The sequence below is a fragment of the Ctenopharyngodon idella genome, chromosome 7 (genome assembly GCF_019924925.1).
Source record: "Ctenopharyngodon idella isolate HZGC_01 chromosome 7, HZGC01, whole genome shotgun sequence".
Taxonomy (NCBI): Eukaryota; Metazoa; Chordata; class Actinopteri; order Cypriniformes; family Xenocyprididae; genus Ctenopharyngodon; species Ctenopharyngodon idella.
Window position 1 is genome coordinate 46362184 of NC_067226.1, and position 23470 is coordinate 46385653.

The following is a 23470-nucleotide window of genomic DNA, read 5'->3' on the forward strand; positions in this document are numbered from 1 at the left end:
CATATTTCCAATTGATTTGGCACATCGCTTTTAAAATGTATATATTAAATGTGTATTGTATGAAATCCTGTGTGCAGTCTATTGTGCAACCAAAAATCCCATTCCCAGTAATATCTAAAAAACAAAAAAGAAGAAGATATTATATAATTATGTTAACCAATAAGAGCTGCAATCAGCGATTGCTCGCCATAAATGTCAGTCAGTAAAGCTGGGTACACACTACATGATTTTAGCCTCGATTTTTAGTTGCAGACAGTTTTGTGCAAATCGCTGACAAATGCCCAAAATTGGAGGCAAATCAGTGCTTGTTCATGTGAGTGGCAATCACATAGTGTGTATTATCAAAGACGCGATTTGAGAGAAGCTCCAGTGCCAGTGGACCTGTCTGCGACTCAGAGACCTGCAGTGTGAAGTGTGTTTTGAATTACATTGGCGATGACCTACAGCCAATGAGAGAGCAAGATACAGGTCAAGGGAAAGTTCAGGGGCAGGAATCACAGACCTGCAACAGAACATCAGCAAGCATGGCTCAGCGCACAGAAAACTTTGCACGGACTGCCATTTTTAACGGGAAGAAATCCAGTTGCGCGTGATCTTGCGTTATTTCCTGTATCGCTTCTCGTGTGTGTTTGGTTGTTAAAACTTAGTTTGTAGACCAGACAGAGTTGTCGGCGATTCTTCCTATTGAAATGCCGTGTAACCCTAGTACCCCAGACAGTTGTGTAGTATGAGAAGAACAGCGATCCGACGGCTTTGAAAGTCGTGTAGTGTGTGCCCAGCATTAGGCGAACTCAATTAATGTTTATATAAATAAATTAGGGCTGCCCCCTAATAGTCAACTAACCGTTAGTCGACGATAAGTGGCTTAGTTGACCAAAAATGGTATTAGTCGGTTAGTCGCAGGAAAAAAAAAAAAACTCCCCAGGAAGTGGCGAAATCACGCAATCTGTGATGGACAGATTATTAACGACAGGACATCCAAACATTCCTCATTCATCAACCTTGAATATGGCTTATCACTTGAAACATCTAAGCAGGATGCTCTAACATTAAGCTAGATAAATGTGCACTATTATTTGGCGCAAGTGTTTTTGTGGAGAGCGCGCTTACTGCATGACATGGAGGCGCCGGTGCGATCACTTGCATTTAACTTAAAATACTCATTTTTGGACATACAGATAAGAATAATCCAACATTCGAAACTGTAAATGTTTGTTTTTATTTCTGTAAACTCGCAAAAACAACAACAAAACGTTGTGCTTTTGTAAAATAATGAAAATAAACAGGATGCGCTTTCTGCCTCTGTGCACTGGAGCGCGTCACAAAAAATGAACCGAAACTAAGTGTATACTTGAAATGTCTACGTTTAACTGAACCGATTCAAATGTTCAGACAGTCTCCTTCAGTTTTTTTTTTCATGCCACATTCATAATCATTATGTCTGCCGGTGGGCTGCTGCAAGCTTAATGCGTGCGCTTGAGCGCAGAATAGGCTATGTATTATATATAGGTGGTTAAAGGCTCATTATTATGATTTATATGGTTTATTAATATAAACATATGATTAGTCGACTAATCGCTTAAATGAACGACTACTAGTCTACTAGAAAAATCTTTAGTCGAGGGCAGCCCTAAAATAAATTATTTATATAAATTATCATTTTTACTAATTGTTTAAATATAAATAATGTCATTTTTGTAACAGTATGTGACAGTTTCATAAATTGGTCGACCTCTAATCTTAAATTCCATGTTATATAGCCCTACAGCATTTCTCTCTCCTGTCTGTCTCAGTAAGCTGAGGAGCTTGTCTTCAGAGAGGGTGAATGTTGCATGTGTGTGAATTTGTTTTCTGTTTTTATTTCCTGTTCCTCTGTGCCACCACCAATTCCTGCACCCTTAATCTACCAGTACTCGGGTACAGGGATAAACTATTCACTCACTCAAACCAAAAAGCTTCAGCTAAGGGAAGAATTCACAGTCAAGGTATAGTTTCTCTGTTTTACTCATTCTTACTAACCTAATCCATGCTTAACTTACGATGCATGTTCTCAACCTCTCTTTGACCTCTATCCATATAGACATAGTGTCTGAAATTCATACCACATTGAGGATAGGCTTTTCTGGTTTACTGAACTACAGAAGTAAAGACCACTTCTGCAGTAGTTTACACTGGCAGGTCTGTAGTAAGGTATCTTAGTGCATTAGTGTGTTGTAGTAGCTGATGACATGACCTGTTTACTAAGTGAGTTAGAGTTCATGACTTATGAGTTATGACTTATGATTCAGGACATTATATATATATATATATATATTGATTAAAAGTGACAGTAAATACATTTATGTTACAAAAGATTCTTTTTCAAGTAAATTCTGTTGATATGAACTTTCTATTCATCAATGAATCCTGAAAATCCCTTTCAAACACATTAAGCAGCAAAAACTGTTGGACATGGATAATATCTAGAATGATTATTAATAATTAATCACCAGTAATAACTGAGCAACAAACCAGCATATTAGAGACTTCTTTCAGAGACATTACAAAATCATAATATAATGGCATATTAGGGTGCCAATTTTTATATATATATATATATATATATATATATATATATATATATATATATATATATTTAATGGCATTCAAATACATACAGATATTAGATTTCTGCAGTATTCAAACAGCCGTCATTTAACATTCTACATATCCCCTGTCCCTTACGTGTTTATTTTGCCCAATTTGATTATGGTCTTAAGCTACCAATAAAAATATAGTACTCTCAGCTCCGTTTAGCACATCAGTAGATTCCGTCTTATTCTCGTTATTAGTTACGCTGATTTGTTTTTATAACGTTTCTTTGTACTCCTGCCTAACCTGTGTTCACACACATTGGTTGTATCCCTCCTCTCTGAAAGGTGTGTGGGCTAGTCTGCGGTCTAGCAGCAGATTCATCCAGCACCCCGCTGCTGTCGACGTGGGCGCGCGGTTGGCTAGCAAGGATCTGGCGCCCCCTACAGGCATTGAGACCCTTCAGGCCCAACTCCACAAGCATCAAGCCGCTCTCTACATCTTTGGAGAAAAGTCTCACTTCAGGGTAAAGGTGTTACACTTACTATCAGTGCTTGGAGAGACGAAGCGAAGGATTGGATGCTGACCTTGTAGTAATTATACAAGAAAGGAGGCCAAAAGAAGTGTTCATTTCTAAAATGCTTTTTCATTTCTGTGTCGAAGTGTACCAGGTCATATCACCCTGCAATACTTGGACAGTGTTCTCCCGAGTGCATAATAAATTCAAGACTAGATAAGGACCTCTTAATAGCCATTTATAAAAGCCTTGATTTATCGACACAATTTGTCTGTTTTGGCTGAAATTATATTACATTTGGATGCCTGAAGGAATTTTGTGCTGCTTTTTACCTTATTGATAATGTGTTTCTTTAACGTTCAATGTAAAAAATGAAGATTAATGGTTGGAGTGGTTGACAGTTAAGTAAACTCAAAGTTATTTGGCTGGTCCTCCTTAGTACATAAACTGTCTGTTTTGATTTTTTGTTGTTGCCTATGAAGTGGAAATTTAATTTCATCCATATTAGTGAAATAGTTGCTCTGCTCAAATTTATGGTCTTGGATAGAATATAATAGCTTTTTGGTCTGGAAATATGCAAAACTTCTACACAACGTTCCACCCAGAGGCATAATCCAAATGTTTGTTTCTGCGCTCTGATTTTTCCAGAAATTAAACAAAACAAAATTAAAAGTTCGTATCAAATGCTTTTCCATTGCAGGGCTTAAAACTGGACTCAGCGCTGAACTGTGAGCTGGTGCCGGTCGAGTTTGCAGATACCAGACAGGTGAAGGGCTCCTTCAAGAAGCTTCTGAGGGCATGTGCACCCAGTTCCATGCCCTCCGACACCGAGGACTCGTTCCTTAAGGCTCTGGAGGAGAGCGAGTGGATGCAGCAGGTTAGCATGACCTCTTAACACACATTCTTTCTGTATTAAAACAACCCTGCACCTTCACCTTATTGTGACTCAGAGTGGCCTATATCTCGCAAATCCACCGGCAGCAATGTGAGAAAACCAGAGACACGTTGGCCTGTGTGACTTTGACCCTGTTAGTAATTCCTTCCTCAAAACTAGACACCCCTGGGAACCTATACAACACAAAGATGGGAAAATTGCATGACACAATTAAAGCAAAACAAAGTTGCTTACTACACTAAAAGCCATGCACTTACAAACCCCTTTGGCCTTACGTTCCACTGTGTCTCAGACACTAAAACAATATTATCTGTAAAGATCCTTGCCAAGACACTCTGAGAGCTCTTAGTCAGCAGTGCGCATTACAATAAATGTACAGGAATTGCTAAACTTAGAATGTGTTGTTTTGTACTCTGGATGTGTGTGTTCAACAGCTACACAAGCTGCTGCAGCTGGCTCTGGTTGTGGTGGAGTTGCTGGACAGTGGATCATCTGTGCTAGTTAGTCTTGAGGATGGCTGGGACATCACCACTCAGGTGAGTATCATCTCACACGTGTTCTCTAGCAGCGGTTCCTAAACTGGTGGGCCAGGAGTTATAAAAAGGGGGGCGAAGCAAGGTTAAAGGGTAACCTGACATAGAACCTGGAAGCACTGCACTGTCTATACAAGGTCAACAGCATAGGAGACTGGCAGGGAAGAGAAGAAATTGTTGAATAAAGTCGTTATTTTTGTTTTGTTTTGGCGCACACAAAGTATTCTGGTTGCTTCATAACTAAAAATGTTGAAGCACTGTAGTCACATGGACTAATTTAGTGATGTCTTTACTACCTTTCTGGGCCTTGAAATTGGTAATGACATTACTGTCTATAGGGAGGTCAGAAAGCTCGCGGATTTCATCAAAAATATCTTAATTTGTGTTCCGAAGATGAACAAAGGTCTTACGGGTTTGGAACGACATGAGGGTAATTAATTACAGAAATTTCATTTTTGGGTGAACTAACCCTATAAGCGATAGCGTGTAGTAAGCAGATAGTTATGCAAAAGAAACCTCTTCAGGGTGATACAAGGACCCCACTGTGAAATTAACTGTTTTATTATGCAGCTACTTGACACATAAGTAAGTAACTGAACACAAATATTAATTTGACGTTTTATTACCTCAAGATGTCTCACAGTACCTGCTTGAGCGGGTCTGTTATCAGTTGTAGCGGATGTTGTCGTGCAATACCAGACCACTAGATGGTGCAATTGAAGAATCAGAATTGAGAACTAAGCATGTGAATTCTGCAATAAGCATATGTGAAAGGACTGGTAAACGTAAGGTAGACTAGTAAATTTACTTCAAACGTCACAATTACTACCAAAACAATGCGTCTATACTAGATGCGAGCGGCACAATGTGACGAAAGCAAATAGAAAAGATTATAATTAGTGATGCTGTCTACACTGGATGCAGCATGACATGACAAATCCCTGTCAGTGAACTGATGACAAAAGGGACAAACAGTTTTGCAACGTGTGCTTTGTGGCGTCCAGTAGACAGGCTCAGTGTAGACATGGTGAAAAGACAAGAAAATATGACATGGCATATCTCGCCCTCGGATTCACCAGTACAACGGTGGGTAATGAAGAGAGACCGCAAAGAGAACACAGATCATTTATTATAGCTTGTCAAATTTGCCCCTATTTGGGTGTGAGTAAAAACATTGTTTTTGTGTGTGTCCCTTTAAATGCAAATGAGCTGCTGCTCCCGGCCCCCTTTCCAGAAGAGGGCGGAGCTTTAACAGCTCATGCTTCGGTCGCTCAACAACAACAAAGCTGGAGAATCTCACGCAGCCAAAATGAGGATTGTCAGTAACGGTGTTCAGCCTTACATTGTTCAAACCGGAGTCGACACTGATGGAGAGACTCAGGAAGAAGTTACAACTTTTAGAAAGAAACTGGATGTTTCTGAATGGTTAGTGGATAAATTTATGTAGTTGCTGTGGAGTTGATTCAACTCATCGACTAGCATGTGCGGTCATTTTAATCTTTTGTGCAAATCCAGCGTTGAATTGACCCTCGTTTGTGAAGCAGTGCGGGGTAAAATGACGGCATGGCAACAACACTCTACTACAGCAACTCTTCTTCTTCTCTAAAGCAGCCCAACCCCCTTTATGTGTTCTCGAGGGCGGGGTTTATGTAAATTTTAGGGTTAGTGATGTCACCAACCCGGTAAGAAGATCATTGTAGTCCCTGCCAGCTGTCTGTTGTAGTCCTTAAACAGCGAATTCTTTAAAAGAAATTTAAAAAATATCTCCCTTTGCATTGAACTTTGAGCGTCGTAACTTTGCAGATGTTGTTTATGCTCAAACAGCAACATTACACACTAACTAAAGTTAAAAAAGTGAAATCATAATCAAGGACCTCCTTTAATGTTAAGACAACAAATGGAACTTCCAAATTAATGTTTCCAAACAGGATTCCAAACGTCCATCCATTATCTTTCATTGTTCAAAAAAAAAGAAGAGAAAAGAGAAATAGCTAATTACAGGTAGTGCCACCCCAAACAAAAAATTGACACGTTGGTCTGCTCAAATGAAAAGAGCAATGGGAATGTCAACCTACAAATGCCTTTTAGTTGTCTTTACACATTGAACTGGGATAGGAGAACATATTTTAAAATAAAAAAACATGATGTTTAAGGATTATTTTTTATCCGATCTGTTGCAGTAGAGGCACATTTTTCTGGTCACAGCTCATATTTTCCATGCCCACTTGATCAGTTAACTGTCATCAGAAACAGAATTGTGTTCTCTGGCTGTCAACTGGCATTGTAAAATGTAGCTGTGGTCAGTGCCAGAATCAGGCACATGTCTGAATAACACTATTCCTGTTCACTTTCCCTGCCTCTTGACCCTTCTGCCATTCTCTCTGTAGGCCTGATCTAAATAAGCTCCATATGTCTGGCTCTGTAGGAGAGAACAGAATCACGCTTTTGTCATGTGGCCATGCTTTTAGTCTTGGTTGTGTTGTGATATTGCTTATTGCTTTGCGATATTGCTCTTATAATGCTTAACATAATCATCTTTGGAAACGGGTTCTGTAGCAGTTTCTCCTTTTGGTTAGAGCAAAGCTTTACATTTATGCATCTGGCAGATACATTTTTTGAATTGGTATTCACAAATGCATTTTTGATTATATATTAAATTTTTTTTCTGCATATACCAGTTGACTTTTACTAGAGTATTGTGATGTATTTCTGGAATATTGAATAAGTGGCAGGGCTTGATTTTAGCACACCTCGATGCAATCTTTAGCTCGCAGCTGACTGACAGTGGTTTAAGTATACTTTGACCTTCCGTGTCCGCGGACCGTCAGCGTGACGTAATTTTCGTCATCAGGAGGGTTTGTGGACGTCCGCAGACCAATTTTTGAGACTGCGCATACAACAGCTCATGCGCAAGGAAGACAGAAGAGTCACAACAATTGTACTGCGCACGTGTAGAACTTGGCTATCCGCTCTCATCCACGGTTGAGTATATATTTTTATTTTGAAAGCTGTTCGCGTCCGGACCCTAATAAGTATATTAGGTTGTCTTGCCCAAGCCGTCAAACTGACAAAGGAACGCCATTCCAGAGGGGAAGCAAATGTTTCGATTTTGTCGAAAGATTACAAAGACGAGGTTTTTTTTTTTTTTCTTCTGTGGATTAACTTGGACTTAGTGCATGGATTAATTGTGTTCACCACAAGACCAGTAATTTTGATTTCATGCAGACTTTACATTCTTGTGACAAGCAGTGCAGGCCATTGTGTCACTCAAGATAAGCCAGCCTCTGGGAAATGGCACCTGTCACAAAAATGTGAAGACAGAAAACATGATGGAGGCGTTTTGGAGACGTAGGGCCAGATTTACTAACAGCTTGCACAAACGCAAACCCTCTTTCGGCATAAAAAAAAAATTACTCTCAGGATTTACTAAAGACAAAAAATTAGCGCTGAAAAGGCGTGGACAGGGTTATTTTTGTGGCTGACCTTACTGCATATGCATTTGTAGGAGTTTCCCTTTCAGACGCAAAATTTATGGGAGGAGAGTATTTAAATGAATCATGCAAGGTGATTTACTAAGGCTTGCGCTTGTCAATTTACTGGTATTTGCGGCATTATTTACCGCCCAAAAAAGCATCTCTTAAACCAGTTGCTAATTTATGCTGCTCTTGGTAGATTGCGTTGGTCGTTATGGAAATGATCCGGCTGCGTCTGTGTTCTTTAATTTGCATGTCGTCAGAACTTTCCACTCTCATCGACACTTTTTGCAATTGCACTCTCGCGCTAATTTGCCCTGTTTAGGAAATCTGGCCCTTAGTGTACAGAATGTTGCACGTGTAAAGAGAACGCCACATGGAGTTCTGGTATTGATGGTAAATTTTGTTCTCAGGTAAAAGCTGTCGGGATGTGTGAGTTGCGAGAGTCTCTGATACTCACATTGGGTCAGGTCCAATAGGGCCTATATTTACTTGCGTTAGGCACGTAGCAAGCATTGGACCCTGTTTGCAACTGAGGGCTGCACAATTGATCAAATTTGTAATAGCGATTACGATTACGGATGCCACGATTTCGTAATCATTCAAAGGCACGATTACAAAAAAAAAAATCCACTTAAATAATTCTGCGTGTTTAAGAGGTGCGTTTAGAGCATGTTACGTTGTGAGAGGCGAATCATGACTACTTCAGAGTGTAAAAGGTCTAACCCAGCACAATAGGAACTACCAGTGACATAAGTGTACGCTGATTGGTCGAACGCACGCAAAACACCAGCACCCGCCATTTTTAAAAAGCCGTGTACACAGCCTATATATTTACTCCACAAACTAACTCTACAAAAATTATGCTAAGGAGAAAATCCAGTGCGACTTTGAGTGGACCAAGCGAAACATGATTATGTATTTCGGCTCAGCTAGCAACACTGGCCATCAACCACACAGCAAAAGCTAATACTTCTTCATATACTGTCTACTTTCTTTGTATAATAGTTCTATCTAATAACGTATTAGACAGGACTATTAAACAGATCGTAAACTAATGAAGATGGAGAATGCGAGCACTGTGTGCTCAGGCTCTGTCTGAGCTGTTCTCAGTGCCGTCAAAATAACAGTCACAACAACAAGCGCAGTTTACATCACTTCAGAGTTCCTACTGGCGGTGCAAATGCAACCAGGAAAATGGCCTAAGGGGAACATTATTTCTCGGGGAACCACCCTGGTGTGTAGTTCCTAGAACTAAAGGGGTTTTCGCACTGAATAGTTCAAGGAACTCAGTTATAGGAACTATCCACTAGGATAGTTCCCAGTGAACTAATCTCTCCCCGGGCCATGTTCCTGGTTGCATTCACACCGGGAATAGGAACCCTGAATCGGCCGACAGCGGTGTCTTTAAACACGCCATTTACAAACGCTAAAAACAGGTGGATGGAGGATGCCATGATCGGAGCTGTGTTTGTTGTGTGTTGTGGGTTTGGTGATAACGGAGATGGAGTGTAAACGCATAATTTACGCGACTGAAAGAGCAAAAAGTGCAGCTAATACACTGCTTTTTAAAAATTCCGGGTGCCGGTGTTTGACGTGTTTAACAAATCAACATACACTTACGTCACTGATAGTTTCTATCTGAAGTAGGAGCTAATTTAGTTCCCCCAAAAGGAGTTCCTAGAACTAAAATCATTCCTAGTTTCTGCGGTGGGAACACGGCAAAATCCAGGTACTTCAGCCACTAGTTCTAGGAACGATGAAAAGGTTCTTCCAGTGTGAAAGCCCCTTAAGTTCCTAGAACGACATGGTGTGAAAGCCCCTATTATTATTACATGCATATGTTTACTTTTTATTATTTAAAGAAGAAACCAAACCAATATATAGTTGACATTTGAGGCTTAATGCTATATAAAAGCTGTAAAAAAAAATCAGGAAGAGTGTTTTCAGCTTGTTTTTTATTTTTACATAAAAATATGGCATGCAGTTGCTTCAAACAATGGTATAAAGCCTATTCAAAAACATCATTGTGATAATCGTAATTAATAATCGCATTTACAATTTCAAGGGAATAATCGACAATTGTGATTTTTGTCATAATCGTTCAGTCGTAATGGTTACATTCCTCTCGTCCTCTCTCAATGTTTCTCTAGGTGGTTTCCCTCGTGCAGGTGCTCAGCGATCCATTCTACAGGACCCTAGAGGGCTTTCAGGTGCTTTTGGAGAAAGAGTGGCTGTCCTTTGGCCACAAATTCAGCCAACGTGGCACCCTGACCCCCAGCAGCCAGGGCAGCGGCTTCACTCCCATCTTCCTCCAGTTTCTTGACTGTGTCCATCAGGCAAGTTGGCTAAATAAGCATGTAGGAGACGCCTTTATCCAAAGCAGCCTGGGGTTACGTGTCTTGCTCAAGGAAATAATGGCAGATAAGATCTTGATGATCATTGAACCAGCAATCTTCTAATGTCTTCTATTATCTGGGGGTAGTGGAATCATAGTGGTTAAAGATCTGGGCTGGAAACCCGAAAGCTGTGGATTCAAACAACAGATGTAGTGACTCATGAACCCGATGACCGTTGTGCACTTGAGAAAGACACCTTAACCCCAGGTCGCACCAAATGGGACTGTCTATGTTAATTTTGAATACGTTTCTGCTAAATAACAAAAAAACAATTGCTCCATCTCTCTTTTTCACACACTGCCCAGAATCACATCATAACTCCCAATCTCTCTCTCACACACACACACCCCTCTCTTGTTCTCACCATGCTTCGTCCATGAGTTCACAGCATTCCTGCAGCGTCCAGCTAGGAGGAGGAGGATGAGAAGCACTCAGCTGTCAGAATGCATGCTCTAGCTTTCCTTTTGCAATCCCCATGGTGGGCAAGTAATTTAGACTGAGCTGCTCGTTCGGCCCATCTTCCTTCCCCCACCCCCTTTGAAATGATCGTACACAGATGGTGCTTCAACCTGCAGCCAGCATTGTACTTGCTGGGGTATTTCGCCATCACCTCCCAACATCCGCACGTTTAGCACAACCGGCGGAAAACTGCAATTTTGGGGATTCTGTTAAGTCTGTGCTACATTAGAATAAGTAAAGGGCAGGAAAAGTTTTTCTCCCTCCGGAGACATGCGCACCACTCCCATGGTTTTACAGACATGCATTGTTTTTAGGCATGTGTGATGAAATCAAGGCATAGAGCACTTGAATGACCCAGCGGAGGTCCTCCAATGTCACAAAAAAATACAGCGAAGGCATCTGAAAATAGAAGTGTCTCATCTTAGAGGCAGCTGTTGTTTTTGCCAGGAAGTCCAGGTGGCCCCGAGTGTGAGAAATTTGCGAGCTCTTCTGTCTAGATCCTGCTGGTTGCACATTATCACATTATGTCCCTCCTGTTGCTGTTATTTTTGTACTTTTTAAAATCCCTTCAACTAATCATTTCCTGGGCGTTTACTAATAATTTTCTTGAACTGCAGTCTCAGTGGTGTCCTGCTCATGTTTGTTGAATCACTAGCTGGGTTTCCATTACAGATTTGCGCACAACTTTTGCGATATTTTCTAAAACTATTGCGAAATGGCGTTTCCATTAACTGATGTTATGTGACTAAAACACGATAAGTCATTCCAAAAATCTTGGCGACGGATGTTGGTTGGTTGAAGTATATCGCAGCCACCGCACTAGCCATTATTTTTAATCGAAGGAGACGTAGGCATGTTATCCAAGCATTAATGGCAAGGAATGCTCCTTATACTTGGGAACGGCCACGTATAAGGGCTTTCGCACCGGAGGAACCTTTTCATAGTTCCTAGAACTATTGGCTGAAGTACCCTGATTTTGCCGTGTTCGCACCGCAGGAACTAGTAACAATTTTAGTTCTAGGAACTACTTTTGGGGGAACTAAATTAGCTCCTACTTCAGAGTAGGCCTAAACCAGCACAATAGGAACTATCAGTGACGTACGTGTACGTTGATTGGTCAAACGCATGTCAAACACCGGTATCCGGCATTTTTAAAAAGCTGTGTAAACATATTTACTTCACAAACATGGAAAACAAAGATAACAGCATTTATCTGTTGTCTGCAGGGTTGTGTTCTTTTCTCCGCCTCGATGATATGTGATACTGAAAGTTGTCACAGGAGATTTCGTCTCTTAGCCGCACTTTTTGCTCTTTCAGTCGTGTAAATTATGCATTTACATTCCATCTCCATTATCATGAAACCCACGGCACACATCAGACACAGCTCCGATCACGGCATCCTCCATCCACCCTTTTTTTTAGCATTTGTAAATGCCGCGCTTAAAGACGCCGCTGTCGGCCGCTTCAGAGTTCCTATTCCCGGTGCGAATGCAACCAGGAACATGGCCCGGGAAGAGATTAGTTCTCCGGAAACTATCCTAGTGACTAGTTCCTAGAACTGAGTTCCTAGAACTATTTGGTGTGAAAGCCCCTTATGAGGTGTTTCTGGGGGTTTCTCCCTCCTATCTTCTTCAAGGTCTTGATAAATTGTGGCATTTCTTTGTTGTTTAGAATCCAGTATTCCCGTAATTCCCGTTGTTTATTGAACAAATTGTGTCACTCTCTTTAAATAAATTTAATTGTAATTAACATTTTCTTAAGGACAAAAAATCTATCTCAGTTAATGCTGTAAACTATATACAGGAACCCTTTCTGCACATTACTATAATATTAAAGGTTACAACAGAGCAACAACAGAGCAACAACAACAACAAAAAAAAAACGTAAATTGCACATAGGGCAGGTTTTGCATTAACTTCTAAATCTAATTGTAAAATTATTACTCCCATTCATTTTTGAAATATAATCATTTACACAGTTGCTGTCAAATTTATTTAAACATATATTAAACAATTAAGACATTACTAACAGGTAAAGTAAATATAATGAATATATAAGCTAATATAGTGCATATATTTAGTGAAATTCTCCCTCTAGAGTTCATTTCTCTAGTGAACTAACATACTGTGGACACTAAATGACTGACCTGAGGTAAATGTAATGCTACATGAGATGTTGTATTGATGTCTTTCCGTGGTTGAAACACTGGTTGAGAGATTACACGTAAACATATCTATGCATAGATCGTCTGTTCTTCTTCTTCTGCACTTTTTTCTGTTGTGATGGTTAAATGAGCGCCCCCTTCTGGATTGGAGTGTGGATCACCTGTGACTGACTGTATTCGTCGTCTGACTGTATGCACCGAACTGTGACGTCCATACCATATGATTTGGGACTAATACATGTACTTTTACACCCCTACTCTCTCGTCTTCTGTCCAAACATACCGCACCCTCTTTAAAGAATAATCGAATTTTACGTGTCAAGTGACCTGTAAATGCTAAAAAACTGTTTACATTGCGGTTTTGTGAAATATTCCTTTTTTTAATTGCCTGAAAAACCACCTCATGCGAGCATAGAAACTTTTTTGCGATACATGGGAGTTTTTGCCAAAATGACGTGTTTCTATTGGCCGTATTTTCAATTCGCAAATTTCAGTTTGCGCAATTTGAAGTGTAATGGAAACGCAGCTACTGTGGCTGTGAAATGAGGCCAAAAAGCTCCTCCAATATGACACATTAACTTTCTTATTACAGGTTCATAACCAGTACCCCCTTGAGTTTGAGTTTAATCAATACTATCTGAAGTTTCTGGCATACCACTACATCTCCAATCGCTTCAAAAACTTCCTTCTGGACTCGGACTACGAGCGCCTGGAGCACGGTGTGTCCCCCTTCCTTTATTGCCATAATTACATTATTGTGCAAATGTTTTTCAGATGTGTTCTTGACATAAACATGGATTTGATTGCCTGTGTAGTATTACAACAAACACGTGCAGTCTTGCTCAAAAATGTTTTACCTACTCGTAACAGCCTTGATGACCTTTGGAAGCACTTCTTTTAAGTGCTGCTAATCCTATCAGACTTGACTTCTAATATGTTGTTTCACACCTGATCACATTACTACATGAGTAATGTGTGATTAACAAGTGCTCCTTTGTGTCTCCTCACTAAAGGCACATTGTTTGAGGACAAAGGAGAAAAGCAGTCCAAGAGAGGAATCTGTATCTGGGAGTGTATCAACCGAATGCACAGCAAAAGCCCTCTCTTCTTCAACTACCTGTACAGCCCATCAGAGACGGAGGTAAAGAGTCTCTCTGTACCAGACAGCTCTAATGGCTGTTACCCTAGAGCACTCTGCTTAGAGGTTATGTTGACTACCAGTCCCAAATATGTTGCCGTCTTTTGCCAGATCACATTCACAGTGAAGAATAGTTTCCCACAATTGCAAAACAGCATCTTTGACCTTATAAAGCAGTCTTGTTACATCTGAATCAGGTGGTCAGTCTGTAAAAGACAATGATAGAATGGGAGAGTGCTCTATCCTCAAATCCAGGCTGTGAGTGAAAGTTGTTTTTAACATTGGGGTCTTCTCACTGGCAGTCATTCCCTGGCATTTTTTCAAAATGGGTGAATCAGTTGATCCATTGTCACCCATAGCCCAAACAAAAACATATTTGAGGAAGTTTAGTGAGAGCAAAGGACCCTGTGGGCTGTTTCTTCTTTATTCCCGGGGGCTTAACGTTGTAATCTTGAAACTGCAACAAAATTTCTTTAAGGTTGGGAAAGAACAAGTGTTTTTTGCTTTGGAATGACACTCAAAATAATGCCCCATTACCTGATATACACCAGGCATAACATTCTGAGCACTGACAGCTGAAGTGAATAACACTGACTATCTCTTCATCACAGCACCTGTTAGTGGGTGGGATATATTAGGCAGCAAGTGAACATTTTGTCCTCAAAGTTGATGTGTTAGAAGCAGGAAAAATGGGCAAGCGTAAGGATTTGAGCGAGTTTGATAAGGGCCAAATTGTGATGGCTAGACGACTGGGTCAGAGCATCTCCAAAACTGCAGCTCTTGTGGGGTGTTCCCGGTCTGCAGTGGTCAGTATCTATCAAAAGTGATCCAACAGTGGTGAACCGGCGACAGGGTCATGGGCGGCCGAGGCTCATTGATGCACGTGGGGAGCGAAGGCTGGCCCGTGTGGTCCGATCCAACAGACGAGCTACTGTAGCTCAAATGTTCAAGAAGGTAATGCTGGTTCTGATAGAAAGGTGTCAGAATACACAGTGCATCACAGTTTGTTGCGTATGGGGCTGCATAGCCGCAGACCAGTCAGGGTGCCCATGCTGACCCCTGTCCACCGCCGAAAGAGCCAACAGTGGACACGTGAGCATCAGAACTGGACCACGGAGCAATGGAAGAAGGTGGCCTGGTCTGATGAATCATGTTTTCTTTTATATCACGTGGATGGCCAGGTGCGTGTGCATCGCTTACCTGGGGAACACATGGCACCAGGATGCACTATGGGAAGAAGGCAAGCCGGCGGAGGCAGTGTGATGCTTTGGGCAATGTTCTGCTGGGAAACCTTGGGTCCTGCCATCCATGTAGATGTTACTTTGACACGTACCACCTACCTAAGCATTGTTGCAGACCATGTACACCCTTTCATGGAAACGGTATTCTCTGGTGGCTGTGGCCTCTTTCAGCAGGATAATGCTCCTGCCACAAAGCAAAAATTTTTCAGGAATGGTTTGAGGAGCACAACAATGAGTTTGAGGTGTCGACTTGGCCTTCCTCAGATCTCAATCCAATCGAGCATCTGTGGATGTGCTGAACAAACAAGTCCGATCCATGGAGGCTCCACCTCGCAACTTACAGGACTTAAAGGATCTGCTGCTAACATCTTGGTGCAGATACCACAGCACACCTTCAGGGGTCTAGTGGAGTCCATGCCTCGACGGGTCAGGGCTGTTTTGGCAGCAAAATGGGGACCAACACAATATTAGGAAGGTGGTCATAATGTTAGGCCTGATCGGTGTATATATCATTGAATTACCAGTCCTGAAATGCCCTCTATGTCAATAGCAAATTATCTGTTTATAATCATATTTATGGCTCAATCGGACTGAAAAGCCTTCATGTAAACACCTCGGTCGTTCAGATTGAGCTCAATCCGAATTGAATTTCGATCGAATTGGAAAGAGTAGTGTAGACATGAAATAATCCAATTAAAAAGAAAAAATCAAGCATGTAAACAATTGAATCTTGATTCAAAAATACCGTGTGCACATTTGATGGTTTACAACCTTTACAACCGAGGGCTAAGGGAAATTATATGAATTAAAGTATGAATGAACTCTGTAAAAATATATGAAGGGAACTGACTGACTTAGGAAAAGTTTTGATAGCATTTTCTTATTCCCTCCTTGTAAGGTGTAGTGTTTATAAGCACAGAGCTGCTTTGTTTACAGAGGTTACTGAGGAAACAGCTCGATTTCTGCTGTTCCGTAAGCGCCACCTACTGACAGAGAGTGGATTTACATTTTCATTCAGCCTGTCTGCGTTTTTTGTTTGTGAAACTCAGACCACATTTTTATGCCCTGTTGTAAATGTTATCCAGTTAATGGAAAATAAGCTAATGTGCTTTCTAAAAATCTAAACAATTCGAATAATAAGGTATCTAGAATTATTCATTGAGCTGATAAAATACCTGTAATAATTTTAACTCATCCTGTTTCTTAAGAATGGTTTAAAGGCTGATATATTAGGTTTATCATTTTATAAAACATTTTATATAATGTCAAAACCGAAAAATCCAATAAACAATGGTTTCTGTGCTTTTATTCTTAGCCGGTGTTGAAACCATTGATTTCCATTCCCAATCTGACAACATGGGAGTTCTACACGGGGGAGACACTGTCCACAGGCCCCTCTTATGACTGGTGTATGCTCGCTGTGCGCTCGCAGAGCACGGACGACTCCGACACCATCGCCACCACCAAGAGGAGGATCGTCTGGCCATGTTACAGCAGTGTCAGCCGCGCACAGCCTGATGCCATCACCAAACTATTGGCAGTGAGTCCATATGTCTTTGTCCTTTCTTAGTGTGTCTTTATCAGGGCCCACACTACAAGATTTCAGTACAGCCTGTCCTCCCATAATGAAAGTGAAAATGTTGCATGATGCAATTAGGGACGCACCGAAATGAACATTCTGGGCCGAAACTAAAAATTCTGGATGCATTTGGCCAAAACCGAAACCGACTTTTTAAAAAAGATTAAAAAAATAATTTCTCTTTTTAAATGTTTTTTTTTTTTTTTTTTTTTTTTTTGTAAAATTGTATTAATATTAGTCTTTTTAATTAAATTCAATAATTTTATTGAATCTGAATTTTAAAAAATACAGTAACACACCAAAATTGGACAGAAAATATATTAAAATAATATTAAATATCAACATATTATTTTTCATTCAGTCTATGCAACATGTAACCAGTGCTGTCAATCAAAAAAAATCTAATTAATCGCAATTTTTTTCTGTAATTAATCGTGATTAAAAACATTGTCGTTTTTAATATTTTTACAGTTACTCTCCAAATTAATGTAGAAACAACTTAACGACATTATATTTTAAATATTTGTTTAGTGGCATCTTTTTATGAATGAAGGCGAGTATCACTGATACTAACACTGCTACTGATGTCTCTATGAAATTGATTTTTTTACTTTAATTATAGACATTTAACATTACAGTATAACTGAAACCTGTCAATTTCAACATTTATTAGGCTTTAAAAAAAATACATTTAATTTAAGTGAACTTAAAACAATCTTCACATAAACCCAATATAATAAATAACATATTCACCCCTTGGCTTTCCTGTCTAAGAGGTTGGAAATATACAGAAATTGAATAGTTATCAAACTCTTTACAGTCTCTACTGCATAAATTATGAATTAAATATAGATGAATCCTTATTAAAGCAACAATTTTCTCTGTTATCTTTGTTCTTTGGTGAACATTAATGACAGACATCACAGCTACTGGTTTATTAGGCTGCTGTCACTTTAAGAGCTGCTGCTGCCGAACATGACTGTGCTAAATGTGAGCAACACTCTGACACACGGAGCAGAACATTGAGCAGAGCAAACTGGGTGCCGGTGTAGTGACAAATTGGGTCCCCCCTGAAATCGGGTCTCCATTAGTACCCCACGCGATCCCATTGGTTCAGATACATGCATTTTCACTTACACTACATGTATTCACAATCATCTTTAATGTAATTATGTGTTAAATTAAGTGTTAAATTAAAATATTTCCGTTATAAATAAAACAAATTAATCATGTTTAAATGACAGTTGATGTTTCAAACTGACCGTTTGGGGAGACCCGATTTTGAGGGAGGGACACAATTTGTCATGACACCAGTACAGACTTACCTGCTCGGCCAGAGTTCCTTCGAAGTTGTGCATCTTCGGAAGCCAAAGAAATATAAAGCAAACGGCCAGCAAAATGTAGTGTCTGCTTTTTGCTGTTACTAGTGAGGACAAAAGCTCAAGTGTCAGGCTTTAGCAGAAACCAGATTTCTTAGTTGATCAAAAGACCCTGTAAGACGGGAAGTCTTAAAATGGATTTGTACGGTTGCAGGACATTGAGAGTCTGGAGGGAGAACTGGGACAGCAGTCGGAGGCCTGGCACACCACGCTGGAGAAGGTGCTAGACAGCATCCAGGAAGACCTCAAACAGGAGGGCAATGTGAGCGCTGCCTCTCTTTTCACCGATTTTTCGTTCCTCTTTCCTTCATAAATGTAGCCATAAATGTCATCAAACAGGCTTTAAAAAGCACCAAAGCAGACTTTTAAGTGAACAAGTAGCAGATATCCTGATCTCACCTGTTGTGTATTTAATCTCACAGCTACGGAAAGAGTCGGTGTCCATCTCTGGCTTGGTCCCCACTTCCAACCTGCAGGCCTACCAGCGTCGCTCCATGTTGCACCTACCTGACAGCGGCCTCGGAGAGGACAGTAGCCCCACTGCGGCCAATGGCGTTAATCGTAGAGCAGCCACACTCTACAATCAGTTTACCCCGAAGAATGAAGACAATAGGTAACAATGACAGACAACACCGTCGATACTGCTCAATCTAACTTTATGAACAAAGCAAACAAGCTATCGATTCTTTGTTTATACAGATCATTTGAGGGAATTCTGTATAAGCGAGGGGCATTACTTAAAGCGTGGAAAGCTAGGTGGTTTGTTCTGGACATAACAAAACACCAGGTGAGTGGTTTATTACATTTTTGGTACCTTAACTCATTCAGTTATCAGTGAATTTTAAACGACTCTCTCTATAGCTGAGGTATTATGAGACGGACGAGGACACAAGCTGTCGTGGCTATATTGACCTGGCTGAAGTGGAGTCTGTCCTGATTGCCACACCGACCATAGGAGCCCCCAAACACATCAGTGAAAAGGCTTTCTTTGATGTAAGTATTCCACGTGCTGATGAAGAAATACAGTGTGTGAGGCTGTGCTGAACTCCTTTAACCATGACTATACTGACAGTGTAGCACATAGCTGTCATACTTAAAATTAGGGTGGTCACTAACGATTATTTTGGTGAGGAGTAATTGGTCGATTATTTTGACGAGTAATCAGATTTTATTTTTTTTTATTTTTTTATTTTTTGTGGTAATAAAAACAGACCTAGACTAAGACCTAAGTAGGGCTTTCACTAACGATTATTTTGGTAAGCGAGTAATCGGTCGATTATTTTGGCGATTAATCAAGTAATCGGATATTTTTAGTGGTAAAAGACCTAAGCCTTTAAAATGACTTAAAATACATATATAATAACAATGAGGCAATGATATTTGGTTCAAATAAAGTATCAAAAGCAAGTAATCATATGGGTTTTATAGACCAACACTGTTAAAATACATAATATAAACAATCATCTTCTGTACATTATGTATTATAGCAAAAGCCTGCAGAGGGCGCCAACAGCCTGCTTTACAGCAGATCAAATCCTTTTTTAATATTGGCTAAACGTCATTTAATTCAAATATTTATTTAATATTTGGCCACTTCTTTATGATAGAAATGCTACAGCCACTGTGAAGAAAAATGTAATTTTCTTCAAATGTGAGTTTGTTCAAAATGTTGCTTTTCTTATGAAACTTACTCTGTTTTTTCTTTTGATATATTGTATGTTCAGATATTCATACTACATATGTTAAAATGATAAAAAATGCTGGCAGGGAAAGAGTTAATGTCACTTTTGATAATTGAACCCTCGTGCGTCAATTAAAAAACAAAGTTACACATTGGTCCATAGAGGACAAAAATGTCCATGTCCAAAAACTTTGAAGCTTGGGACCACAGACTTAAGTTTGGTCACATTTCAAGGAAGACCATTGGCAGATTATTGCTGAAGTAAATAAAAAGTTGAAAAAGTGAAATAAAAAAAAAAGAGGTTTAAGTTTATGAAAATGATTATGAACATTATTTTATATAAAATATATATTTTATGAAACATGATGAACTCTAAAACCGCTAGAAAATCAAAGCCATGAATCTAAATAAGTTGTGTTTCAAATTTGAGGTTGATATCTCAAAAAATGAGCTTTCAGTAAGATTTTGTTTGTACCAAATTTTCCCCATTAGATGCCAACAAAGCTCCACTGGTACACACAGTGGGTGGATTTGTGATTTGCAGTACAGTTGTTCTCTCTCGAATATTACACACACAATTTTTTTAATACACGCATATAAACCACACTCTGACATCCACACCAACACACCCACACAATTATAGCCGTATAATTTATCCAATTGGCTCTATAATATGCAGAAGCAGAAAACAAGAATAAAGTGAGTATTTACTTTATAGACCAAACCTGAGAAAATGGCACCATTTTGTAAAAAATAGTAAAAAAAAATAAATAATAATAATAATAATTTTGAAGCCTTGCCAACAGAATGAAAGCCTATTAACAAAGATTGCATCATTTTATAGTTAAATGGCCCTGGGATTAAAAATTGCAGTTTTAATGGGTTTAAATGGGGACATTTTTGTCTTTAAGGTCCTGAGAGGAACTATTTTGTGTTACTAGTGCAAAATAGATTTATTAAAGGAAATGGGGGTGAAATAGTAAAATTCCAATAAAAACACACATCTGAACCAAAATGTATGTAGTTGGCATTAACAAATTTGATCAAAATGCTAAAAAAAAAAAAAAACTGAAACATTTCAGATCTCTTTGTCTTTGTCCCTGCAGCTGAAGACCACTAAACGGGTGTACAACTTCTGTGCGGCGGATGCTCAGAATGCCCAGCTTTGGATCGATAAGATCCAGAGCTGCATCTCAGACGCATGAAGCCCTCTTCTTTCACACGACCCATCAGCACCACCTCTCACTGCAGGGAGACTCACTGTGCAATTAGTAGGATGGTAGTAAAGCCTTCAGTGCCTGTTGAAAATCCAAAAGACTCCTGAGAAACACTGCGTCTGAGCAGCGGAGAACAAAAACACTGCCCCGTTCACTCTTCTGTGGAGCTGCGATTACGGTGTCCCACTCCTGAGGTGACTGGTGAAAATGATGCAATGCACTACACTGACATTCGCTGAACAAACTGCTATGTGTAACTGAGACAAAGCAATAGCACTAATCTTAAACTCGGGGGTCAATATAATCGTGACAAGAGGTGTGTTCTGCAAAACAAGAATACTGTTGCTGCTGATAAAATGCAAAATCTGACAACTCTACTTAGAAAGATGCACAATGTGTAAATGATTTGCACTTACTGATATGCACTCCGTACAAAGCAGATTTTTAATGGCTAGAACAACTAGGCAAAAGGCATTATGTTTTAACTACATATCGAAGCTTGGAGCGAACAACTTTATGCTCTAGTGTGCAAAGTATTTTTTTTTTATATATATATATATATATATTTGCAAAAACTTTTCTCTTCAGTATGAATGTTATACTCATGCGTAACAGAAATGTTGCTCTGTAAATTATTTTTTAAGCATTAAAAGTGTCACCTGTGTGTGTTTGTTGAATGGAGAGTTTGATGTGTGTGTGTGTGTATATATATATATATATATTACAATTCAAGCTTTTTATACTCTGCTGAATATGCTATTAAATATGTTTTTCTAACCTTTTAGTCTAACTTGAAATAAACACTCATATTTATACTTAAAAATTATGGAGAGTTTACAGACTAAGCAAAGCACTTCCTGCCTGAGATGGTTGAGATGGTTGTCAAAAAGTTTTGTTTGAAATGAAGGGAAGAACACTATATTTCTCCATTTTTGGTGAGGCTATATGTGATGTTGATAGATTTATAAGGCACTAAGGTTTTATCTGTTTGGTGGTGTATCTGTAAAGTTAAGAAGCAAAACGAAAAAATATCAGACAAGATGTCTGTTACTGAACCTAAAATGACGTTACTGTATGTACAATACTGTGTGGTGCCACTAATGCTTTTGGTTTGTTTACTGTTTTGTTCATGTTTCATTTTGGGTTTTGCTGTTATTTGAAATAAATCTTGATCTCAATTACTTTTTGTGACTGCATGTCTCTCTCTCTCTCTCTCGCTCTCGCTCTCTCTCTCTCTATATATATATATATTAGTACTGCCATAAGGGTCTCTATAGTGGCCATTAGCATAAACTTTTTCTTTCAGGTCAACAGCTGTCATGGCAGAGCAGCAGCACACACTCCTCAGCTGTCAACATGCTTTTAGCTAACTACCTTAATAATAACACCTTGGGTTAAACAGCACCGACACGTGGAAGTAACTCTATCAGCCCCTTGAGCACAGCAGATTGTCACAGCCACAGTAATGCATAAGTTCCGTGAGACAGGACAGAACGCTTGCAATGCGCTGACCAAACTGCGGGTTTGATCTGATTGCCTTGCCTTGCCAAAATAAAACTTTGGTTTTCTTTGTCAAAATCATTTTTGTGAAGTGAAATACAGCCTGGTCCATAAAACGTACTTCGCTCATCTACAGATATATCACCACTGTTTCTCTCATTAGCAAATGTCTTCAAGCAAAGATCAGGACAATGAAATGCTGCATTATCCTCACACAAGTTGCATATTACATATTTGAATCCATGAGTCCAACTTTAAAGGGGACCTATAATGCCCCTTTTCACAAGATGTAATATAAGTCTCTGATGGCCCCAGAGTGTGTATGTGAAGTTTTAGCTCAAAATACCCCACAGATCATTTTTATAGCATGTTAAAATTGCCACTTTTTGGGGGTGAGCAAAAACATGCCGTTTTTGTGCATGTCCCTTTAAAATGCAAATGAGCTGCTGCTCCCGGCCCCCTTTAAAGAAGAGGGCGGAGCTTCAAGAGCTCATGCAACAACAAAACAGGGCAATCTCACGCACTGAAAATGTCTGAAACTGTCAGTAGCGATGTTCAGTTCGAACCGGAGTCGGACAATGATGCCTACAGAACCAGAGAATATATGCTGCATGGAGACAGAACAGATATAGTTTAGTTTAATTACGGTTATAACTCATCTTGCTTTTATCCACTATTAGTACAAGCCTGTTGTAGTGGCCCCCTTCTGAATGATGGCCAAAAC

At 39.6% G+C, this 23470-nt stretch overlaps 1 protein-coding gene across 5 annotated transcripts in view; it reads left to right on the plus strand.

Moving 5' to 3' along the window:
• sbf2 (SET binding factor 2) overlaps window positions 1-22427 on the plus strand; it is a 159357-nt gene extending 136930 nt beyond the window's left edge. For 3 of the 5 annotated variants that reach the window (XM_051898458.1, XM_051898459.1, XM_051898460.1), the window contains 12 exons: window positions 2919-3097; window positions 3789-3965; window positions 4418-4519; window positions 10143-10328; window positions 13604-13730; window positions 14025-14152; window positions 16706-16930; window positions 18503-18610; window positions 18771-18961; window positions 19048-19135; window positions 19210-19341; window positions 21136-22427. In XM_051898458.1, the coding sequence (XP_051754418.1) occupies window positions 2919-3097; window positions 3789-3965; window positions 4418-4519; window positions 10143-10328; window positions 13604-13730; window positions 14025-14152; window positions 16706-16930; window positions 18503-18610; window positions 18771-18961; window positions 19048-19135; window positions 19210-19341; window positions 21136-21234 (1742 nt within the window). In that variant the 3' untranslated portion in view covers window positions 21235-22427. Of the gene's footprint in view, window positions 1-1910; window positions 1986-2918; window positions 3098-3788; window positions 3966-4417; window positions 4520-10142; window positions 10329-13603; window positions 13731-14024; window positions 14153-16705; window positions 16931-18502; window positions 18611-18770; window positions 18962-19047; window positions 19136-19209; window positions 19342-21135 lie in introns of all 5 variants that reach the window. The other 2 variants (XM_051898456.1, XM_051898457.1) reach the window with 1 other exon arrangement.
• The last annotated feature ends 1043 nt before the right edge of the window (window positions 22428-23470 follow it).